A 24754-nucleotide genomic window follows, 5' to 3' on the forward strand; every position below is an offset into this window, starting at 1 on the left:
ATTCTGGCCACTGCGCACAGCTCAGCCAGCGCAGATCAAAAGGCTGTGCGGCATCTACACCAGGACCACCAGATTCAAAAACAGTTACTTCCCCCAAGCCTTCAGGCTGACTGACACCTCCACCCATTAACCCAGCCCACCACCACTACATCATTTCCTGTCAGAGTCACCTTATGTACAGGTACTCCTGTACCCAGCTTCACTTTATGTACAGACAATCAGTCTAGATGTACAGCTAAACGTATGCATGTATATTTATCGTGTTTTAATTGTGTCCTTTATGGCTCTTCTGCTGCACTGGATCTGGAGTAACAGTTGTCTTGTTCTCCCTTATACTTGAGAATAAATAATCTTCAATCTTGAATCTCAGATCCAGACTTAGAATATGGGAACTCAGCCATTTTTTAAAATTTCTGGCATTGATCCCAAGTGCTGCCTGTAATATAATACCAGAACAATTAATTTTTAAACCTGTAACATTAGGTGATCTAGCAAGTTATTGTACTGCTTGCCTGGGATGTGTGATAATTCACCGGATGTCATTGGAAGGAATAGTGGCAGAGCCCCATACTTGTTACCTGCAACCGCTTTCTGTCACATTCTCCTCCGCCGACGAATATTCCCAGCTGTTGCCCAGAGGAAGCCCAAACAGGAGGCGGTACAGATCGCTGCTTTTGATGGACAAAGCAGTGAAGGCTCTGGATAGATGGCAAGGTTTCTCGTTCATTCTGCAGTGCAGTGTAGGAGGGCAAAGTTCGCTCAGACATCGCCCAGGAAAAATGGGGTACTAACATGAGCACGTGGTACAGAGTCACAGAGACCGAGAAACTGTCCTGACTAGATAGAAGTCCCACTTGCCTGCACCTGGGCCATTGCATCCCCGCTCTACTCTCATTGCTGTACTTATTCAAACTTGTCATAACTGAACTCCACCCGTCATTCCACACTCACACCACCTTTTGAGTGAAGGAGTTGCCCCTCAGATTCCCCTTAAATATTACACCTTTTGCCCTAATCCCATGACCTCTAGTCCTAGTCTCACCCAACCTGAGGGGAAAAAGCCTGCTTGCATTTTACCCTACCTATCCTCCTCATGATTTTGTATACCTCTACAGATATCCTCTCATTTCCCTATATTCCAGGTAATAAAATCCTAACCTATTCAACCTTTTTCTAAACTCAGGCCTTCAAGTTCTGGCAACATCTTTGTAAATGTTCGGCATTCTGTCAATCTTATTGATATCTCACCTGTAGGTAGGTGACCAGAACTGCACATATTTATTCAAATTTGGCATCACCAACACCTTATGTATCTTCAGCATAACGTCCCAACTCCTGTACTCAAAGCCCTGAATTATGAAGGTCAATGTGCCAAAAGCTCTCTTTACGACACTACCCATGATGCCAATTTCAAGGAATTATGGATCTCCATTCCAAGGTCCCTATCTCCTACCACATATCTCAGTGCCCTGCCATTCACTGTGCAAGTCTAATCCTAACTTGTCCTCTCAAAGTGCAACACTTCACATTTGTCTGCATTAAATTCTATCTGCCATTTCTCAGCCAATTTTCCCAACTGCTCCAATCACACACAAGCTTTGACAACCGTCCTCGCTGTCCATTGACCATAAGATATAGGAGCAGAATTAGGCCACTTGGCCCATCGAGCCTGCTATGCCATTTCATCATGGCTGATCCAATGCCTTATAAAGCTTCAATGTTACATCCTTGCTCTTTCATACTGGTCCTCTCTAAATGAACGTTAAGTTTCCATTTGCCTTCCTCTCCACAGACTCAACCTGCAAGTGAACCGTTAGAGAATCCTGAAAGAAGACTCCCAAATCCCTTTGCACTTCAGATTTTTTTGAATTTTCTCTCCATTTAGAAAACAGTGTACACTTTTATGTCTTCACCAAAGTGCATGACCATACTTTTCTCAACACTTTCACTCCTTTGCCCATTCTCCTGATCTGTCTGCAGCCTCCCTGCTTCCTATTTTAGGTGAATTTGAATCAAGGCAGCCTGCAGATAATAAACACTGAGCTGAACTGAATATGGATTCTTAGAATTTGTGTTTTATATTCCGTGTTTTTGCTCATTTTTTTCTAGTTGCTGTTTCGTGATTTGTTTTTTTTTTGCACGGGGTGGGGCTTGATGTTCTTGTTGCTGTTTGCATGATTTGCTTTTTTGCACATGGGAGGGTTTGCTGTTTTTTCTATGGTTTGATTGTTTTCTTTCTTGATTTTCTTTGTTTCATGGCTGTCTATGGAGAAGCGAAATCTCAGGATTGTAAACTGCAAACATAATTTGATAATAAATATAGTTTTGAATCCATTGAATCCTCAACACTTCCTGCCCCTCCACCTATCTTGTATTGTCTACAAACTTAGCCACAAAGCCTTTAATTTTGTCATCCAAATCATGGACATGTAACATAAAAAGACACGGTCCCAATCTTGGTGTCATCTGCAAATTTGCTGATCCAGTTTACTATATTATTATCTAAGTCATTAATATAGATGAAAAGCAACAATGGACCTAGCATTGATCCCTGCAGCACAGAGAGGCAACCATCTACTACCAGACTGTAGCTTCTCCTGCTAAGACATGATTAATCCAATTTGCTACTTCATTCCGCATGGCAAGCAACTTATCCTTCTGGACCAGCCTTTCTTCTAGAAGTTTGTCAAAGACCTTTCAAAAGTCCATGTAGACATCATCCATTGCTCTTCCAGTACCTAAATTTACTTGTGAAGTTTCACTGCTTGGAAAACTGGTGATGCTTAAAACCTGAAAATCAAAACAAAAAACGTAGACGCTGACAGTCAGAAATAAGAACAGTCCCTCCACACTGCTGAGCATCCCACCATTAACCCTGTACTCTTCCTTAAAGTTCAACCTTTCAAAGTCTTTCTCTTCATACTTTTTATGGATCGATTTCCTCAGTCAATGAAATTGAAAATCCATCTATAAAGACCAGGAAAAGTTTTGTGAAACTAGACATTTCCTTAACATACCAAAAAAAGCAACAGCTAAGTAAAGCCAACACTCACATAGAACATGTACATTAATAGAACTCCTTAGCTCAGCTAAATAGATTGATGGTTATCAACTAATGTTAAAAGAAATGAATAGTCATGACTTATTACAAGACTAATTGTGCTGGTTCAGGGAAGCCTTGAATTTCCAGATTTCCTTATGAGATACAGGAAGGCCATTCATCACATGTCACTGTTGGCTCACAGAGCAATCCTAATCTGTGATTAAGAAACTTATTTTAAGTAAAAACCCAAATCATACTATTGGTTAGGGAAAAGAGTGCAAGGCTAAATATTGTTCATGTCCAGTTTTTAAGTTACTCTCGAAGCAGAAACTCTATCTGATTTACAAAACTATTTAAAAGTGAAAATTCATTTGATCTAACGAAATGTGACCTGACCTGAAGCCTGTGCAGGTATCTCTAAATATTCATTAACTTTGTGTTCCAATTATGCTGATAATTAAAATAAAAGCCATAGAATATGCTTCAAGTATTAAAGTCCATGCCTGTATGATAAACCTTTGGTTAGAATGTAGATGAGGAAATGCAAAAACTGCTCAGTCTGAACACACAGAGAAAGGATTAATCCTTCAATGTCAACGTGCTGTAAATCCATGGATTGTTGCAGACCAGTGAAAAGCAATGGATGGCTATATCCCACACTACTTCTGTGTGCCTATGGATTTTTTACAACAATGAGACCATCGGAGCCTTTTCTTACACCCTATCTTCTTGGACCCGATAAAAATTTAACCATTGAGCAGGTACGTGACTGTAAATACTGTATATATTTAGATTGGAAGAAAAGATTTGGCTAATTCAGTCAGATTTTCTTCTGGGGGAGCAGACAGTAGCAGCCATTCAATAAATTTCAGCTGCCTTTCCACCTCCTTACATCCCAACATTTAGGGATGCAAGCACTCTCAGAGTAAATAAGGATCTAGTGCTTTCCCAGCAAATAAACACTTTCAGGGCTTCCAGAGACCTGTAGACTGGCTGGAAGCCCGAGAAGAGTTTATTCGTCTTATCTGCTGGGAAAACACTCAATCCTTTTCACTTGCCTCCGTGGGGATGAACTTCACCACAATACTCGTCACCTTGAATCATTGCGTAAAGAGAAGGCGAGGCTTCTTTGTCCTTTAGCCTGATCCCTGTTGGCTGGGAACCTGTTGTTCCACTTGGCTGGAAGCCCAGGAGGAATTTATTCATTCTCAGAGCAGGTTAAAAGGGCAGCACAAAGTTGTGAGCCTATACCATTCCATGTTCTATTTCTTCCAAGAGAAGCACTTCTACACCTTCTGGTTTGGAGCATTGCATCTGGTTTCAGCTGAGATTTTCATCACTGGCAGTGCTTTGAGTAGATGGGCTAGATTTTACTAGGAGATGATGAATCTAAAATGCACCCGGCCAAGACTTTATTTCTCAGAGATTCTATGAACAATCCTGTTTCTTCCTAGGGCCTGTATGAAGAATTCATCTTTATTAAGTAAAACGGAGCCAGCATGTGTCGCTTTCAAAATTTATTTCAATACTAAAGACAGCGTCATGGAGCATGAAAATGGGCCATTTGGCCCATCACATCCATGCCAACTAGTGGGCACCCAACTATAATAATCCCATCTTCCAGCAGTTAGTCCATGGTTTTTACGCCAAAGGAATTCAAGTGCTCATCTAGATTCCTAGTGAATGCTACCAGCAACTCTCGCAGGTTCTCCTTTCCAGGTACTCACCACTCCCTGGGTAAAAACACTCAGATTCCACCTAAATCTCCTGCAAGAGGCCTTGCTGTAGGGTTTGGAGGTTTGCGTGCCTCAATGACCCGGAGAATTATGTTGGCTGGAGTCAGGACTTTATTGCTTTGGCTCTTGGTAGGGTCACCCATGCCAAACAGGTCAAAGGGTAGAGGGCAAACTACGAGTGGTCCACCAGTCCTCCAGGTTCGACAGGTCAGCTCAGGGATAACAACCCTGACTGGTCAAAAAACAATTGTTTTTTCTGAATCCTTCTTTATCTGTGTGCGGTGCTGTGGACAGACGGTGATGGAGAACCTTCATTGCTACCCTAAACGTCCTCCAATTTTATCTCCATGCACATGCAAAGTTAATTTCGAAAAAATGGCTGGGTTCAAAGAGAGCGGTATTAAAAAAAAGGCTGAAACATAAAGAACATTGAAGTATTCCAAACCTCTTAAAGTAGCTAAAAGTAATTGAAAGCTGAATGTGTGAGACACCACAATTGTAGCCATTCATTCAGATTTAATTTACCACTGGATGGCACTTGAATGGATGAAACCCCCATTTTTCTACATTTAACATCAGATTTGCATTTACTGGAAACACTGTTCAATTTACACATGCTCAACAACAGGAAGCCCTTTAAATACGTTACCAAAATCTGCCCTTTCTAATAATTATTTTAAAAAATACAATACTGCAGATGCCAGAAATCTGACATGAAAACAGAAGACACTGGAAATGATCAGCAATCAGGCAGAATCCTGATTCTGAGCGAGAACAGAGTTAACATTTCAGTCAGATGATCTTTCACCAAAACTAGGAATAACTAGAAATCTTAACTTTGGAAAATCTGCAGATGCTGGAATTCCAAGCGACGCAGACAAAATGCTGGAGGAACTCAGCAGGCCAGGCAGCATCAATGGAAAAAAGTACAGTCGATGTTTTGGGCCGAGACCCTTCAGCAGGACTGGCGAGAAAAAGACGAGGAGTAGAGTTGAAAGGTGGGAGGAGACGAGGAAGAAACAGCCAGTGATAGGTGAAACTTGGAGGGGGGAGGAGTGAATTAATTTGATTGGTGAAAGGGATATAGAGCTGGAGGAGGGGGAATCTGATAGGAGAGGACAGAAGGCCATGGAAGAAAGGGGGAAGAGCACTAGAGGGAGGCGATGAGCAGGCAAGGAGATAAGGTAAGAGAGGGAAAAAGGGATGGGGAATGGTGAAGGTGGGGGCATTACCGGAAGTTCAAGAAATTTATGTGCATGCCATGGAGAGATCTCACTTTTTCCGGCAGATAGAGTGTAAGTGCTCGGCAAAACAGTCTCCCAATCTACGTCAAGTCTCACCGATGTACAGGAGGCCACACTAGGAGCACTGGATACAGTTTATGACCCCAGCATATTCACATGTGAAGTGTCGCCTCACCTGGAAGGACTGTTTGGGGCCCTGAATGGTAGTGAGGGAGGAGGTGTAGGAGCAGGTGTAGCACTCGTTCTGCTTGCAAGGGTAAGTGCCAGGAGGGAGATCAGTGGGGAGGGACGAATGGACAAGGGAGTCGTGTAGGAAGCGATCCCTGCGGAAAGCAGAAAGTGGGCGGGAGGGAAAGATGTGCTTGGTGGTGGGATTCTGTTGGAGATGGTGGAAGTTCCAGAGAATTATGTGCTGGACACGAAGGCTGGTTGGGTGGTAGGTGAGGGCAAGAGGAACCCTAACCCTGGTAGGGTGGTGGGAGGATGGGGTGAGGGCAGACATGTGTGAAATGGAAGAGATGCGGTTGAGGGCAGCATTCGGGTGGAAGAAGGGAAGCTCTATTCTTTGAAGAAGGAGGACATAGCCTTTATTCTGGAGGGAAAAGCCTGAGAATAGATGCAGTGGAGATAGAGGAACTGAGAGAAGGCGATGGTGTTTTTACAAGTAACAGGGTGAGAGGAGGTTAGGTCCAGGTAGCTGTGAGAGTCAGTGGGTGTTATATAGACATCAGTAGATAAGCAGTCGCCAGAGAAGACAAGAGAGATTGAAAAAGGGGAGAGAGGTGTCAGAAATGGACCAGGTAAATTTGAGGGCGGGGTTGGAGGCAAAGTGGATGAAGTTGACGCGTTCAGTGTGGGTGTAGGGTAGGAGAAGTACGGGATGGTCAACGGTGTAGGCTTAGAACATAGACTGTTCCACGTAGCTGACAGACAAACAGGCATAGCTGGGACCTATGCCAGTGCCCATGGCTACACCTTTTGTTTGAAGAAGGCAGGAGGAGCCAAAGGAGAAATTATTCAGAGGGAGGACAAGTTCTGCAAGGCGGAGGAGAGTGGTGGTGGAGGGGAACTGGTTGGGTCTGGTGTCCAGAAAGAAACAGACAGCTTTGAAGTCTTTCTGGTGGGGGACAGAGGTGTATAGGGACTGGACATCCATAGTAAAAATAAGGTGATGGGGCCAGGGAACCTGAAATTATTGAAAAGATCTAGAGCATGTGAAGTGTCACAGCTGTAGGTAGGAAGGGACTGAACTAGGGGGGAGAAAACAGACTTGAGGTAAGCTGAAATGAGTTCAGTGGGGCAGGAACAAGCTGTGACAATGGGTCTACCTGAACAAGCGGGTTTGTGGATCTTGGATAGGAGGTAGAAACGGGAGTTGTGGGGTGTGGGAACAATGAGGTTGGTGACAGTGGATGGGAGATCCCCAGAGTTAATAAGGTCGGTGATGGTGTAGGAGACAATGTCCTGTGCTCCTTAGCGGGGAACTGTTCCAGGGGAAGTAAGAAGAGGTGTCTGAGAGTTGTCACTGGGCCTCCGCAAGGTAAGTACGCCAGACTAGTACAGTGCCCGCTTTATCTGTGGGTTTGTTTGATGGTGAGATTAGGTTTGGTGCAGAGGGAGTGAAGCAGAGTGTTCGGAAGGAGTGAGGTTGGAATTGGAGAGGGGAGTGTTGAAGTTGAGATGGTAGTGTAACATGGTTTAAGTTGCAGAGAAAGGAGTGGGGCAGAAGAACAACAGATAAAGTCTGTGATGGACAAATGGCATGTCCGGGGACAGTTTGTCTGAAAGGGGGCAGTAAAGGAGTGTCTGGAGGATGTAGAAGTCAAAGATGAACCAAATCTGAATGATCAGGAAAGGAGGAACTGTGAGATGTCAGATGGGAAAAGCATGTTATCTAAATTTTGGTCTTGTGTCCTGAGTGCCTTAATGTGTCCAGTCAACAGAGGCCGAAGTGAGAGTGGGATGGGGTGGGGTTAAAGTGAAAGTCAACTAGTGGCTCAGAGTTAAGTTTGTGGACTGAATAGAGACGCTTGCTAAGTAGTCCTCCAGTCTGCACTTGCTATCATTGCAGTAGGGCAAACCATATCAAACACTGCACTCTACCATTCTGTGCAAAAGTCTTAGGCACATACATATATAGCTCGAATGCATAGGACTTTTGCATGGTACTGTAGTAATTTTATGTATTGCACTGTACTGCTGCCACAAAAATAAAATTCATGGCATATGTAAGTGATGATAAACCTGATTCTGATATGGGTGTCTATTGTGGATTGAGAGTGGCAAGGGGGCAGGGAGAGGGGAATCATAATTGGGAAAAGGGGAAGGATCAGGAAGCAAAAGAGAAGCATTCTGTAATGACCAATAAACTAACTTTGGGATCAAAATGGCATTGCCTTGTGTCTCAGGTTTGGGTGTGTCTACACCAGTGCCACCTCCCCCCCACTGGCACCTGTCCCTGACACTCCTTTTCTGCCACTTGTCCCATACTTATTGATTATGGGAAGGTGTGGAAGATGAGGACAAAGGCAGCCATACCCTTGTCTTGAACAGGAGGAGAAGGGGTGGGAGCCAACTTGTAGGAAGTTGAACAATTGTGGTTAAGAGTCAGGTCATCTCTACTGCAAAGAAAACCATCATTGAAATAAAAGGAAAATGTGTCAGAAACATTAGAGTAGAAGGTGATTTCTTCAGAACAGATGCAAATATACACTCCACCCCATTTAACAACTCCTTCATCCCGAGCTGGATTTCTTTGGCAATGCTGGTGTAGTCTTTCAGTGCCTTGATCCACTTCAAACCTCTTAACTTTTTTAAAAAAAAAGTAAAGCCAAAAAAACAAACCAGGAAGATATTTTACCATGTCTTGATTCATGAATGTTGCTATTCCTTTTTCTGTTACTGAAGTTATGGGCTCCATCTGATGACTACCATCTATGATACTATATATATATATATATATATATATCCAGTATCATATCTAAAGAAACTGAGACAATAAAATATAAGGGGTGATTAAGGTAGAAGGAGTCAATTTTAGAAAACCTAGCACACTTATTTTTCAACATAGTCCCCTCCTACATGTACACACTTAGTCCAGCAGTCATGGAGCATACTGATCTTGGACCTCCAGAAAGTGTCCATAGATGGGTGCTTGATAAGTTTGTGGCCTAAGGTAGAAGGAGATGAGTTATTAACTTCAAACTTTCTGCATGATCACTCAAAGAGTTGACCTGTATGTACATGTAACGAGAGCTGTATAACTCATCTCCTTCCAGCTCAGGCCACAAAGTTATCAATCACCCATCTGTGGACACTTTCTGAAGGTCCAAGATCTGTATGCTCCATGACCACTGGACTAAGTGTGTACATGTAAGAGGGGACTAAGTTGAAAAATAAATGTGCTAGATTTTCTAAAATTGACTCCTTCTACTTTAGGCCATTAACATCAATTACCCCTTGTATTTTCTGATTCTACACCCAGTCCATGAAATTTCATGCAGCTTTGTACAGGTGTGTCCTATTTTCCTCTTGCAACACTATATTTGTTTCAATGCTGCTTTAGTTTGTTTTATATTACTTCTAATCAATAATCAAAGCTCCCCTGCCACGCCATCCTTTCACCACCGGGCAGAAGGTACAGAGGCCTGAAGCCCCACACCACCAGGCTGAAGAACAGCTGCCTCCCTGCAGCCATTCAGCTCTTCAGCCAACCAGCAAAGCCCCAGTCACTACAGCTTGGCCACTTCGATCACTTTAAGATTAAAAACGAACTGTTCCTTTGCTCTAATTGTTCTTCATTGTAAAACTGTGGATAATTTATGTTTTTCTCACAAATGCTGCTCACATGATGTCATGTGCCTGTGACGCTGTGGCAGGCACGCTTCTCACCAGGCCCGTGCATAGCACAACGAACTCGTTTTTTTCACCTTATTTTCCCATTCACTTTCAGGTTACGAATGAAATATTCCCAGTATGGACCTACTCCTACTTGGTAATTTTGATTCCCGTTTTCTTGGTCACCGACTACCTCAGATACAAACCTGTCCTAATCCTACAAGGAATCAGCTTCATCATTACGTGGCTGATGCTCCTGTATGCGCAAGGGGTCCTGGCCATGCAATTCTTAGAGTTCACCTACGGCATTGTGTCTGCCACTGAAATTGCTTATTACTCTTATATTTACAGTATTGTTGACTTAAAGCACTACCAAAAGGTGACCAGTTACTGCCGGAGTATCACACTGGTCGCCTACACCTTTGGCTCCATCCTGGGACAAGTCTTAGTCTCTGTAGGGGATGTATCTTACTTCACTCTGAATGTGATTTCACTGGTGTCAGTGTCACTGGGCTTCCTATCGTCCATCCCCCTGCCGATGCCCAAGAGAAGTATGTTCTTTCACAGGAAAGAAACAGCAGACATTCGGGTCATGCCATCCACTGAAAATGTCAAGCCAGCCCCCGGAAATGCTTTTCCACAAGGCAGTCTGGATACAGTGATCACCTCACAAGGTCTGGCTGACTTGCACAAAGATGTGTCCAGTCCGGTGAGAGCAGCTGAGCACAAGGGAATCTTCCAGAACCTCTTCGAGTTGTATTCGGATTTCAAGGAAAGCTATTCCTCTCCAAGAATCATCTGCTGGTCAGCCTGGTGGGCACTGGCTACTTGTGGGTTTCTCCAAGTGACCAATTATGTCCAGGTGCTGTGGGATCACGTCGAACCATCCCGAAACAACTCAGCCTATAATGGTGGAGTGGAAGCAGTATCAACTTTTATGAGTAAGTGGAATTATAACATTTATCTATTTTATCACAAGAATTAGCATCTTTTGTTATTATCTAAATCTATTTAAATGAGGAATGACAACAGTTAAGTTCCTGTAAAATTCCACTCTGAGTTAGTCACCAGTTCCGTTACGCAGCGATACCCAGATCAAGACATCTCTAGTGAGGACTGGTAGATACCACAAGAGCATCAGGCAAACTGAGAGAGAGTTAAATAATAAACACAAGTGATCCTGCAGATGCCCCTCCCCCCACTTTCTTACTTTGCCATCATTCCCCCTCCTTTCCAGTCCTGACGAGGTTCGGTGCAAAACGTCAGCTGTTTATTTATTACCGTAAATGCTGCCTGACATGCCGAATTCCTCCAGCATGCTTTGTGAGTTACACAATCCAACAGCCTTGGACAAGAGAGACTTCCATTGTCTGTGGGAGAGTGCAGCTTAAAAGGCAAGTCCCACCCAACAAGAACATCTAGCGAAGACCATAAGACATAGTCCATCAAGTCCATCATCTCTGCTCCACCATTACAGCGAAGCTAATTTACTATCCCTTTTAATTCTAATCCTCAGCCTTCTCCGTAATCTTTGATGGCCCTTACTAATTAAGAACCTATCTCCCTTTGCTTAAGATATACCCAATGACTTGGCCTCCACAGCCATCTGTGGCAATGGATTCCGCAAATTCACCACCCTCTAGCTAAAGAAATTCCTACTCATCATTGCTTTAAACATCACCTCATGAACAATCAATGCTGGTGCACCTCGAGGATGTGTGCTTAGACCGCTGCTCTATCTCCACACCCATGACTGTGTGGCCAGGCACAGTTCAAATGCCATCTACAAATTTACCGAGAACACAACTGTGGTTGGAGGAATTTCAGGTGCTGACAAGGAGTGTACAGGAGCGTGGTAGAACAGCTGGTTGAGTGATGTCACAGCAAGGGCAAGTTGAGGGAACACACATCTGTTCTCATTGAGGGCTCAGAAGTGGAAAAGGTGAGCAGTTTCAAGTTTCTGGGGGTCAACATCTCTGAGGATCTATCCTAGGCCCAATATATAAGAAGGTACAACAATGGCTATATTTCATTAGGAGTTTGAAGAGAATTCATATGTCACCAAAGATACTTGCAAGCTTCTACCGGTGTGCTGTGGAGAGCATTCTAACTGGTTGCATCACCGTCTGGTATGGAGGGGCCACTGCACAGGATCGGAAATGTTGTGAACTCTGGCAATTGCACCATGGGCCTCCCCAGTATCCAGGCAATGCCTCAAAAAGGGAGCATCCATCATTAATGGCCAAGTTACCCAGGACATGCCCTCTTCACATTGCTACCATCATGGAGGAGGTATAGACACACATCAACGTTTCAGGAAAAACCTCTTTCCCCTCTTTCTTCAGATTTTGGAATGGACAATGAACCCATGAACACTTCCTCAGCATTTTATTCCCTTTTTTTTGCACTAATTTAATTTACTTTCATATATACTTATCATTGTAATTTATAGTTTTTAATTGCTATGTATTGCAATGTAATACTGCCATAAAACTACAAACTTCATGACATGTGCCGGTGATATTAAACATGATTCTGATTCGTGTATACAGTCATACGAACCTCTGGACCAAGGTGCACAACACAGTACATATGACTCACACACAACACATAAAGTTATATTACCGCAAATAAATTAACAACTATTAAAACATGTTCCAGAAGATTGACATTTAGCATAATGTGCACTTACGACACAAGTTAAAAAGTAAACAGTGTAACGCTACTGGTGTTTCATGAGTGATGAGACCTGGGTGGTGGTAGGGAGTTCATTAGTCTGATGGCCTGGGGAAGAAGCCATTTCCCATCCTAACAGTCCTCGTCATAATGCTATGGTACCTCTTGCCTGATGGTAGGTGGTCAAAGAGATGTGCGATGGATGGGAGGGATCACTGACAAGCTAAAGGCCCTGTGTATGTAGCGTTCCTGATAAATATCTCTGATGGATGGAAGAGAGACCCTGATGATCCTCTCAGCAGTCCTCTTAGCTTTGTAGGGTCACAGACAGAGATCAACAGCTCTTGGAAGGTGTTAAATGTAAGAAAATAAGATAGGATTGATGATTGGGACACTTCATGTCTCTACAAAGCTGAATGATTGTATAAGGAGGCCTCTGCTCTGATTGAATGGGTGGAGCCTGTGCTGAATTAGTTGATGCTTTTCCTTGTTCCTTCTCTCCTCACGCTCCTTGACCCATTCACCTTCTTTGTTTGGTTTCCATGGTGATTGGTGTGGCCACCGCAGACTCTTCCCCACGTGGGCACGAGCTGTGGGCTTCCAGTCAGTTTGGTGAGGGGATGAGTTCCATCTGGCCCTCTGTGCTCTCCTCATTCTCCATCCCAGCCAAAGTGCTGGTTCTCCATTCTCAGCCCTCGACTTCAAAGTCCATGCGGTATATATCACCGCATACTACCCCGGGAGTCATTTCCTTGCAGGCATTCGCAGAAAACGAAGACACACAATAGCATCAGTGAAAAACTGCACACTAACAAAAATGCACACTAACCAATGTGCAAAAAAAATTGGTTGTGGAAATATAAAAATTGAAAAAAAAACTAAAGCAATAATTATAAATAAACAAATCATAAATATTGAGAATATGAGTTGTTGAGTCCTTGAATGTGAGTCCATAGATTGTGGAATCAGTTGAACGATGTTATCCAAGCTAGTTCAGGATCCTGATGGTTGAGGGGTAGTAACTATTCCTGAACTGGTGTGGCACCTAAGGCTCATATACATCCTTCCTGATGGCAGCTGAGAAGAGAGCATAGCCTGAATGGTGGGGCTCCTCGATGATGGATACTGCATTCCTGTGACAGCATTCCTTCCAGATGTGCTCAATGGTGTCATGGGCCAAAGATTCCCAGGAGATGGTTGGGATATTGCAAGTTTTATAAAGGGATGTTGAGCCCATCCTCAACTTGTCTCTTCTGCCTGATATTTTTCTAATGAAAGGTAAAAAAAATAAGAGTTTCTGTATTGGGAGCTTGCTGTCGGCCTGCCAATGGAGCTGACCTAGTGCAGTTAGAGCCACAACACCGGGAAGGATGGGACACTGTCTTTGATTTTCCAGTCCTTCTGGTGAATTTGGCAGACAGATGAACTGATGTAGAGACCTTGCAGAATATATCACCACAATGCCTCGATAGGACTGCTGTAGGTAGTTCAGATCTAAGAGAAACAGGATCGTTCCAGATAAATGAGAAATGCTCTATGGTTTCTAGGATTTGACCAATCATTTATTGTCAGAGGGCAAAGTTAAGATTAAGTAATATGGCTAGTTAGACCCCTCTTGATTAGTTATTACAATTTTGTTGGGTAGGGAGAGCTGGAATGAGAACAATGCAACATTAAAGCATTCAGCGCCAGTCAGCAGAATTTGGGTAATAATTAACCCAATGTATTAGAAATTTAAAAGCAATGGAATCAGTGATGAGTGCTCCTCTATTTTTATTTTCTAATGCTTTACTAAACTATTCATGTACAAGTTTACTTGTAGACTTCTTGTGAACATTACCTGATCATTTTTATAAATGCAAGAGATTCCGTAGATGCTGGAAATCCGGAACAACACACAAAAATTGCTGGAGGAACTTAACAGGTCAGGTAGCATCTATGGAGAGGACCTATCTATAAATGCTGCCTGACCAGCTGAGTTCCTCCAGTTTTTTCTGTGAGTTGCTTTGATCATTTTAGTTTGGTAACTGCTTGTTATTACCACCGATCCAAAGAATTGATTTCTCAGACTTTCTTTGCAAAATTGACAATTTTAATAAACACATTATGTTCAGCTGTTAGTCGTGGATTATCCTGAAACAAAAGATGGCATTGTTCACTTTAACTGTGTGTTTGATCTTCAAGCACCGGATCGGTGACAGCTTCCTCTCTGTTTGAATCTAGGTGCTGTCACGTCCTTCGCCGTGGGCTTTGTGAAGGTGGATTGGGCAGTCTGGGGAGAATTGGCACTCGGCATCTTTTCAGTGATAGATGCCAGTGCTCTATATGTCATGGATCGTGCAGACAACATCTGGGTTTGTTATGCCGGTTATGTCGCATTCAAAGCTTCCTACTTCTTGTTAATTACCATAGCTACGTGAGTATGATATTTTACCAAAGTATGACAGTGAAGTTTTATTTAAAGTGACATAAGATTGGATAAAATAGACGATTTGATAGAAGTGTACAAGATGATAAAAGGCATAGATGGAGTGGATAGCCAAAAACTTTTTCCCAGGGCAGAAATGGCTAACACTTACTCATTCAATTATTTGTCATGTCATATGAATTGGGTGATCGTGGTCTTTCCATGACCATGATTGTTCTTGGCAAAGTTTTCTGTTTTTTTAATTAAGTTTTTAATGAATTTTACAATGCAACAAAAAAACAATAAAAAAGAGGTTTATACAGTGCAAAACAAATATATCAAAGTACAGTTCATAACAATTAAGAAAAGCACCCATTGTAAAATCATATAAAATTAGTTACCACCCCACCCTCCCAGTACCCAACTCCAAGCCAACCTTACGATATATAAAAAAGTTAATCAGAACTATATCACCACAGAGCTGTATTTACAAACCCCATTTCCAGACATGTTGGGATATTTTCCAAAATGCAATAAAAACAAAAATCTGTGATATGTTAATTCACGTGAATCTTTATTTAACTGACAAAAGTACAAAGAAAAGATTTTCAATAGTTTTACCGACCAACTTAATTGTATTTTGTAAATATACACAAATTTAGAATTTGATGGCTGCAACACACTCAACAAAAGTTGGGACAGAGTTAAAATAAGATTGAAAACTGCACAGAATATTCAAGTAACACCGGTTTGGAAGACTCCACATTAAGCAGGCTAATTGGTAGCAGGTGAGGTATCATGACTGGGTATAAAAGTAGCGTCCATCAAAGGCTCAGTCTTTGCAAACAATGGGTTGTGGCTCACTCCTTTGTGCCAAAGTTCATGAGAGAATTGTTAATCAGCTCAAAAGGAATATTTCCCAACGCAAGATTGCAGAGAATTTAGGTCTTTCAACATCTACAGTACATAATATTGTGGAAAAGATTCAGAGAATTCAGAGACATCTCAGTGCGTAAAGGCCAAGGTCGGAAACCACTGTTGAATGAGCGTGATCTTCGAGCCCTCAGGCGGCACTGCCTAAGAAACCGTCATGCTACTGTGACAATTATAGCCACCTGGGCTCGGGAGTACTTCGGAAAACCATTGTCACTTAACACAGTCCATCGCTGCATCCAGAAATGCAACTTGAAACTGTATTATGCGAGGAGGAAGCCGTACATCAACTCTATGCAGCAACGCTGGCGAGTTCTCTGGGCCCCAGCTCATCTCAGATGGACCGAAAGACTGTGGAACCGTGTGCTGTGGTCAGATGAGTCCACATTTCAGCTAGTTTTTGGAAAAAACGGGTGTCATTCTCCGTGCCAAAGGTGAAAATGACCATCCTGATTGTTATCAGTGAAAGGTGCAAAAGCCAGCATCTGTGATGGTATGGGGGTGCATTCAGTGCCCACGGCATGGGTGAGTTGCATGTATGTGAAGGTACCATTGACTCTGAGGTGTATATTAGGATTTTAGAGAGACATGTTGCCATCAAGGCGACGTCTCTTCCCGGGACGTCCATGCTTATTTCAGCAGGACAATGCCAGACCACATTCTGCAAGGGCTACAACAGCGTAGCTTTGTAGACACAGAGTGCGTGTGCTTGACTGGCCTGCTGCCAATCCAGATCTATCTCCTATCCAAAATGTATGGCGCATCATGAAGAGGAGAATCAGACAATGGAGACCACAGACTGTTGAGCAGCTGAGGTCTTATATCAAGCAAGAATGGACACACCAAAGCCTCAGCTTCCTTTGGAGACTAACGACACTGTCCTGTCTCCATAAACTCTCACCAATATTTACTGATGCACCATCGAAAGCATTCTGTCCGGATACATAATGGCTTGGGATGGTAACAGTTCTGTACGTGACCACAAGAAACTGCAGAGAGGTGTGGACCTAGCTCCTCACGTGACAGGAACCAGTCTCCTGTCCATGATTCGTAAAGCAGCCAGAGTAAGCAAAGACCCCCATCCACCCTGATATTCTCTCTTCTCCCCTCTCCTATTGTGCAGAAGATACAAAAGCCTGAAAGCATGTAGCACCAGGCTCAAAGATAGCTTACATTCGAATGTTATCAGGCTCTTGAACAGACCTCTTGTATAATAAGGTGGACTTTTGGTCTCATTATCTAGCTCATTACGATCCCGTGCTTTTGCATTTATCTGCACTGCACTTGTTTGGTATCTTCTATACTTCATTCGGCATTGTTATATTCTACCTCAGTGCATTGTGTAGTGATTTGATCACACCGCTAGGTTCAGGAACGGTGAGTTCTGAAACAAAATGCAAGATAAGCTTCTCACTGTATCCTGGAACATGTGACAATAATAAACCAATACCAAGAACATCCAGCACGTACCCCACATAACTCAAAATTCAAGGTAAATTTATAATCAAAGTACATATGTGTCACCATATGAGACCATAAGACATAGGAGTAGAATTAGGCCATTCAGCCCATTGAGTCTGCTCCACCATTCCATCATGGCTGATCTCAGACCCCACTCAACCCCATACACCTGCCTTCTCGCCATATCCTTTGATGCCCAATCAGGAAACAACCAACTTCCGCCTTAAATATACCCACAGACTTCCCCTCCACCACAGTCTGTGGCAGAGAGATTCACTACTCTCTGGCTAAAAAAATTCGTCCTTACCTCTGTTCTAAAGGGTCACCCCTTAATATTGAGACTGTGCCCTCTAGTTCTGGATACCCCCACCATAGGAAACATCTCCACATCCACCCTATCAATTTTCGGTGGGTTTCAATGAAATCCCCATGCATTTTTCTAAATTCCAGTGACTAATTTATCCAACCCTAAGATTCACTCTCTTATTTGCAATCACAGTTGAACACAAAAGAATCAACGAAAAACTGCAGAGAAAGACAGAAAACAAGAAGTGTGAAAACAAAGATAAATTCTGCAAATACACAAAAAAAAGTAGATAAATAATACTGTGGGCGTGAATTGTAGAGTCTCTGAAAGTGAGACCATTGGTTTTGGCATCAGCTCAGAGTTGATGTGAGTGAAGTTATCCACACTGGTTTCAAGCCTGAGGGTCGATGGTCGATAGTTTTCAACCTCTCACTGCTACGGGCGGAAGTTCCCACTTGCTTCAAAAAGGCAACAATTATACCAGTGCCTAAGAAGAATAATGTGGGCTGCCTTAATGACTATTGGCTGAAAGCTCTCACAACGACAGTGGTGAAATGCTTTGAGAGGTTGGTCATGACTAGACTGAACTCCTGCCTCAGCAAGGACCTGGACCCACTGCAATTTGCCTATCGCCATAAATAGGTCAATGGCAGATGCAATCTCAATGGTTCTCCACACGGCTTTAGACCACCTGGACAACACAAACACCTATATCAGGATGCTGTTCGTCGACTATAGCTCAGCATTTCATACCATCATTCCCACAATCCTGATTGAGAAGTTGCAGAACCTGGGCCTCTGTGCCTCCCTCTGCAATTGGGTCCTCGACTTCCTAACTGGAAGACTACAATCTGTGCGGATTTGTGATAACATATCCTCCTCACTGACGATCAACACTGGTGCACCTCAGGCGTGTGTGCTTAGCCCACGGCTCTAGTCTCTATATACACATGACTGTGTGGCAAATTTCATGCCACATGCCAGTAATAATAAATCTGATTCTGATTTAGTACACAGCCCTGAGGGACTCCTGTGTTGAGAGTCAGAGGGATGGAGGTGAGGGAGCCCACTCTTACCTCCTGCTGGCGATCTGACAGGAAATCCAAGATCCAGCTGAACAAGGCAGGGTCAAGGCCGAGGTCTCTGAGCTTCCTGTCGAGCCTGGTTGGAATTATGGTGTTAAATGCTGAACTGTATGCTTACGGCATGACTCTTGTTCACATCGGGGATCCAGTGTTCGGGTGTAATCCTGACCACGTGAGTGGAGTTTGCCTGTTCTCCCAGTGTCAGCAAGAGCTTCCTCCAGGTGCTCCAGTTTCCAGCCGCATGTCAGCGACAAATTGTCACTGGTAGGTAGATGACTGGTGGAATTTGGGGAGGAGTTGACGAGAACATCAGGAGGATAAACTGGGTTAGGGTAGAATTAATGTGAAAATGGGGGCTTGGTGGGCTCTATGACTCTCTGGCACTTCCCTGCTTCCTGTTTCTCTCCTTTCCCAAATTGGGCCATTACAGTTGCAGTTCTCCAATCTGTTGGAACCCTTAGTGATCTGGAGAATTTTGGACAATCAATGTCAATTCACTACATCCTTATCTTGATACCCTAGCTTCCACATCCTTCCTACAATGAGGTGACCAGAACTGAACACAATATTCCAAGTGTGGTCTCACCAGAGTTTTATAGAGCTGTAACAATACCTCACAGCTCTTGAACTCAATCCCCTGACACATGAAGGCCAAAATACCATGTGCCTTCTTAACAAACCTATCAACATGCACTACAACTGTGAGGGGTCGATGGACATGGACTCAAAGAGCCCTCTGTTCCTCCACACTGCCAAGAATCCTGCATATAATCCATTGAAAATTCAATTCCACAGTCTCATTCTTCAAAAGAACTAACATTGGTTTGAGCATCCATTTCATTTTTTTTTAATCACTAATTTTTATTACAACACCAACAAATTACATTCAATACAACCAGTTGCCAATTACATTTTGACTGTTTAACTCAGCCACCCCCAAACCTCATCCTCACCCCCCTCTCTCCCCTCCACACCCCCTCCCCTCCACCCACCAACTGAATAGTAGTGCATACACAGACAGAGCATTCCTATTTTAACAGAAGATCTTTTAAGTTAGATATCAAATTTGTCCACATTAAGATTGTGTTTGGTTGTGCATCATTTACTCTTGCTGATGATAATTCCGGGTAAGAAGTGTCCAGAAAGCTCCGAAACCAGTGAGTACTTGAAGTATCACGAGGAGGTTTCTAACGCTGGACTACAATCTTCTTCGCTGCAGTCAGGCCTGCCAACCAGATTTTGCGTGTTTTTTCCGTAAGGGAAAGGTGGGAGTCATCATTTAGAAGATGTACAGCGGGGCCCATTGGTAATAGTACCCCCATTAGTTCTGTAAGAGTACTGATAACCTTCCCCCACAAACCAAAAACCCCTGGACATTCCCATACAACATGTATAAAAGAGCCAATGGTTACGTGGGGGGAAAATGAGCAATATGGGTCAGGAACCAGTCCCATTTGATGTCTAATTCTCGGTGTTAGATATGCTCTAAGACAAAATTTCAAGTGTATATACTGATGATTTGGGTTTTTCGAAGCACCGGCTTCATTATCCCAAATTGCATCCCAGTCTAATTCTTGTTCCAATTCAGATATGTCTCAATCCTAGTCTGAGCATCAGTTCCATTTTTATGTATATATAGGAGATGTTACTGCCTGATTTTGTACTTCTTGCTAACCTATATGTATAATCTATTTTCTCCCTTGTTATTCATTACTGGCATCAAAATGTTTACCCAATCTTCATAGCTACCACTAAACTTCGTAACTTTAGACAGCATGTCTTTTCATTCCACGTGATACCATCCTTAACTTCCTGAGTCAGCCGCAGATAGCTAACCCTTTCCATAGAGGGTTCATTTGACAATTAGGTCTTATTCCCATACTCCTGTGCCTAGCATCACTTTATGGACATACACTCAATCTATGTATATAAGCTATGTAATGTATATATACTATTATTATTATTGTGTTCTCAGTCTTCCTGTGTTTTTTTTGGTGCTACATTTGGTGCTCCTCACCTGCTGTGAACTGTAACTGACACAGAGTGGAAAGTTCCATTAAGGTTCAGGTGATACTAGTAAGCCAATGCTCCCCTTCCACTTACAAACTACCCCATCTACTGGCACAATCCCAGTCTTTACCTGTTTATCTTAGTTCAGTTAATGACTAAATTAGTACAGGAGATTAAGGAAAGTTGATCATCAATAGCATTATCCAGATGATTTGTGACAAAGTACACTTGACTTAGAAACCAGGATAATTGTGTGCATATATAATTTTGTCCCCATGTTAATGCTATACACATTATCCTTGCTGTTATAATTGACTCTATTCATATGTATAATGGAAATTGGCTTATTTTAATCTTATTGGTAATAAAAGGTTGAAATATTCTATTGCACTGGCCATTTGCCATTTGGCATTCAATTTGCCCTCTATCCCTCCAGAATTGTGCCGATTCCTTCTTCCATACAGGATCAGAGTTTCAGTTGTCTCCACGTACAAGGCAGCCAGTTCCCAATCTGGTCTCTTTGACTGATGACTACATGGGACTCGAGCCTGGGTTTCAGAAAGCCTTGTTCCTCATATAGATTATGACACAGAAAATGGAATATAGACGAGGAATGGGCCCTAGAGCCCATATAAACAGTCTGATCATGTGGCAGGCAGCTCCACACATTCTGCACTAAAGGCTAAAGATATTCCTTTATCCCTTGTTGAACAAATATTGGACACAAATTTCAAAGGCTAACCAGTTATTTTCTTCATCAAGATACCAGATTGCTGCTAACCTGAGCGTGGAGCGCTATGCACTGTTGTTTGGAGTAAATACCTTCACAGCCCTAGTTCTTCAGACCATCCTGACAATCATTGTCGTTGATGCAAGAGGCCTTAGTTTGGATATTATCACTCAGGTGGGTTAAATACTGGACAGTGAGTGAACTACAGTGGTGTTGTTTGGGCAACATGGAAGTTGAACAAAAAGCATAAATCAGCTCAGCAAAGTACAGGCCCTTCAGCCCACAATGTTGAGAAGACCGTTTAACCTACTCAAGATCAATCTAACCCTTCCATTTTTCTTTCTCCCATGTGCCTATCTAGGAATCTCTTAAATCTGCCTCTACCACTACCCTCAGTAGTGTATTCCAGGCACCTACCACCTCTCTGTAAAGGACCTACCTCTGCCTTTTTAAAAAATATCCTCCATTCACCTTAACCGTAGCTGCCCTGGGACAAAGGCCACTCTGCCTATGCCTTTTATAATCTTAAACACCTCTATTAAGTCACCTCTCATCCTTTGTTCCAGAGCAAAGCCCTAATGTGCTCAACATTTCCTCTTAAGACATGCTCTCCAATCCAAGCAGCAGCCGGGTAAATCTTCTCTGCTCCTTCTCTAATGCTTCTACATCCTTTCTATAAGGAATTACTTTGTGCTTCTTCCAGCATTTTGTGTGTGTGTGTGTGTGTGTGTGTGTGTGTGTGTGTGTGTGTGTGTGTGCGTGTGTGTGTGCGTGTGTGTGTGTGCGTGTGTGTGTGTGTGTGTTGCTTCGAAGATATCTATCTGATTGGTTCCATTAAAAAATTAGAACGTTAAGGGTCTCAGCTCAAAATGTCGACTTTTTATTTATTTCCATAGATGCTGCCTATCCTGCTGAGTTCCTCCAGAATTTTATGTGTTGCACAATCCTAACATTGATTTTTCCCAACTCCAGAAGCTGAAGACTTGTCACATGCTGTGTGCACAACAGAATACAATACAAAACAACACACACACAAATACTGGAGAAATTCAGCAAGTCAGGCTGAATCTATGGAAATCAATAAATAGTCGATGTTTTGGGCTGAGACCCTTCTTCAAGAGCAGTTCAAAACTTTGAACATCCAGTGGAGCTAAATATTGCAGGTTTGGTGTGTACAATATTCAAAAATTTATATCAGCTGTCCTGTTATCTGCACTTCCCTAATAAACTCATTTTATATATATATCAACTTCAGATGATTACATTCTGTGCTGTGCTCAAGTTTGTGGTTACAGATTTTTTTTTAACCAAGGCACTAATGGCATAAATCCAGGAGATGCTTGTCTTTCACACCGAGTTAAGGATAGCTATATGATTATCTAGTTGTAGATATTAGTGGGAACTATTGCCAAATTTCACCATAAAATCAAAGGAAGTTAGTTACAGGAAAACTTCCTTGGGAACAGCTGGAATTATTGAGTTCTTGTGCTGGAATCACATGGTAGAATTCCAGAAAATTGCATAATAATAATAATAAAAATAAATACTTTATTGATCCCAAGTGGGAAATTCTTTCATTACAGCAGTAACATTTAAAAACACACTGAGCAGTGTGCAGACTTAATAATAAAGTACAGAATAATAAGATACACAATAATTTACCAATGTGCAATAATAATGTACAAAATAATAAAACAGAGACTACTGTACTATGATGTGTGTTCCTCCTGTCACACAGAGATGAACTGTTGTACATGCTTATTGCATTTGATAGGAAAGAGCTGAATGAGACTAGAAGTCCAAATGAACCCAAACTCCAAAAGAAGCTATTATTGTGGTTTATCAATAGCCTTTTTGGTTCTGGTTCAGAAGTTCACCAGTTCAAGTTCTCAAAGCCAATACACTTTACTGTGTTCTGCATCACCATTTTTCATGATTAAACCTATACAGTCTCCTTTTATCACCAGTATTCCTCCTGGATTACCTAATTTCTGTGGTGTTGGAGGAATTGTATTCAGTTATCTTAAACCTTTTGTTTGAGTTCTCAGTAAAATAATTATTTCCATCCTATAAAGAACTGCGAAGCATTTAAGCCAATAACTGAGTGTCAAGCATTAGCTCAGCATCCATCATATTCTCTGCACGGATGCAAATGTGTAATCAGCTGCAACAATTTGTGTGCTTTTAACTTGCAGTTCCTGGTTTATGGGAGTTACTTTGCAGCGATAGCAGGACTTTTCCTCATCAGAGGCATTTACACCTTAATTCAAAGTCGGCGGAAAAGAAAGAGACAAGATGGGTCAGAGGTCACCGATGGAAATAATTTACCATCTGAAAACCAGATACACCTTTCAGAAAAATTTTGAGAATTCGTAAATACAGCAAAAAAAAAGGAGCTGAAATTTGGTTATTAGAATTTCTCATTCAGCCTCCTTGGTCAGGTGGGTAGGACATTTGTCTTTCACTTGGTTACTCAGTGGGTGGATAAGGGACCATTTACTCTGTTCCATCCAGTGTGGGAAATCAATACCATAAGATTGTTTCAAATCATTGCTTTACTGCAGTTCACAATTCTCTTATTGTGTTTTATTAATCTTCAAAAATAGAAAGTGTCGCACAGCAACAGCAAATGTATATGAAGTGGTTTGTGATTCTCTGCATGCTGATTCCTGTAACTAGCAATTATCAGAGAACACGTAAAGAGCAAAGAAAGCTCAATAAAGTAATCAAAGTTAGTTTATTATCAAAGTCTGTAAATTGCCATATACTATCTTAAAATTCATTTTCTTCTGAGCATTTGCAGTAAAATAGAGAAATACAATAGAATTTACAGAAATTATAAACAAATATTGACAAACAACCAACGTGCAAAAGAAGACAATTGTGCAAGTAAATAATATTGAGAATATGAGTTGTAGTCTCATTGAAAGTGAGTCTGTAGGTTGTGAAATTCAAGGTTGTTTATTGTCATTCTTCAGCACACATGCGTAAAGGCGAATGAAATGATCGTTACTCCGGATTCGATGCTGCGTAAAAACAACCTCAATAACCATAAAGAACACAATAAAAAATCTAAAAAAACACATAGTACATATAAACACAATGTATAAGTAGCTGTTATATGCTTGGATCGTTTGTATGTATATAAGATGATGCTAGATGCTTTGTGGTGCTGGGGGTGGTGGTGGGCCAGTTAACAGGTGGAGGTGTTGATCTTCAACATCTCCCTGGGGGTTCTCACGTGATGACGTAGGATCGAGATGTGGAAATCCAGCTCTCCCGCAA

General features: G+C 42.2%; 1 protein-coding gene across 2 annotated transcripts; it reads left to right on the plus strand.

Annotated features, from left to right (window-relative positions):
• The first annotated feature begins 3577 nt into the window (after positions 1–3577).
• On the plus strand, positions 3578–23846 carry LOC132407673 (thiamine transporter 2-like). 2 transcript variants are annotated; one of them, XM_059994515.1, is made up of 6 exons: positions 3578–3804; positions 5633–5746; positions 9976–10801; positions 14760–14952; positions 21502–21643; positions 23665–23846. In XM_059994515.1, exons 1-6 carry the CDS (start codon positions 3634–3636, stop codon positions 23833–23835), a joined length of 1617 nt encoding a protein of 538 aa, XP_059850498.1. In that variant the 5' UTR covers positions 3578–3633; the 3' UTR covers positions 23836–23846. The 2 variants fall into 2 exon arrangements, with proteins under 2 accessions (XP_059850498.1, XP_059850507.1); XM_059994524.1 differs by lacking the exon at positions 5633–5746.
• The last annotated feature ends 908 nt before the right edge of the window (positions 23847–24754 follow it).

Source organism: Hypanus sabinus, chromosome 2 (genome assembly GCF_030144855.1).
Source record: "Hypanus sabinus isolate sHypSab1 chromosome 2, sHypSab1.hap1, whole genome shotgun sequence".
Classification (NCBI taxonomy): Eukaryota; Metazoa; Chordata; class Chondrichthyes; order Myliobatiformes; family Dasyatidae; genus Hypanus; species Hypanus sabinus.

Bases quoted from the DNA above. Each gene is read 5' to 3' on its own strand.
- LOC132407673 (XM_059994515.1), top strand. From the start codon at position 3,634: ATGTCAACGTGCTGTAAATCCATGGATTGTTGCAGACCAGTGAAAAGC. The intron at 10,802-14,759 runs GTAAGTGGAATT...GTTTGAATCTAG, and splicing joins AGCAGTATCAACTTTTATGA to GTGCTGTCACGTCCTTCGCC. The intron at 14,953-21,501 runs GTGAGTATGATA...TTCTTCATCAAG, and splicing joins TTGTTAATTACCATAGCTAC to ATACCAGATTGCTGCTAACC.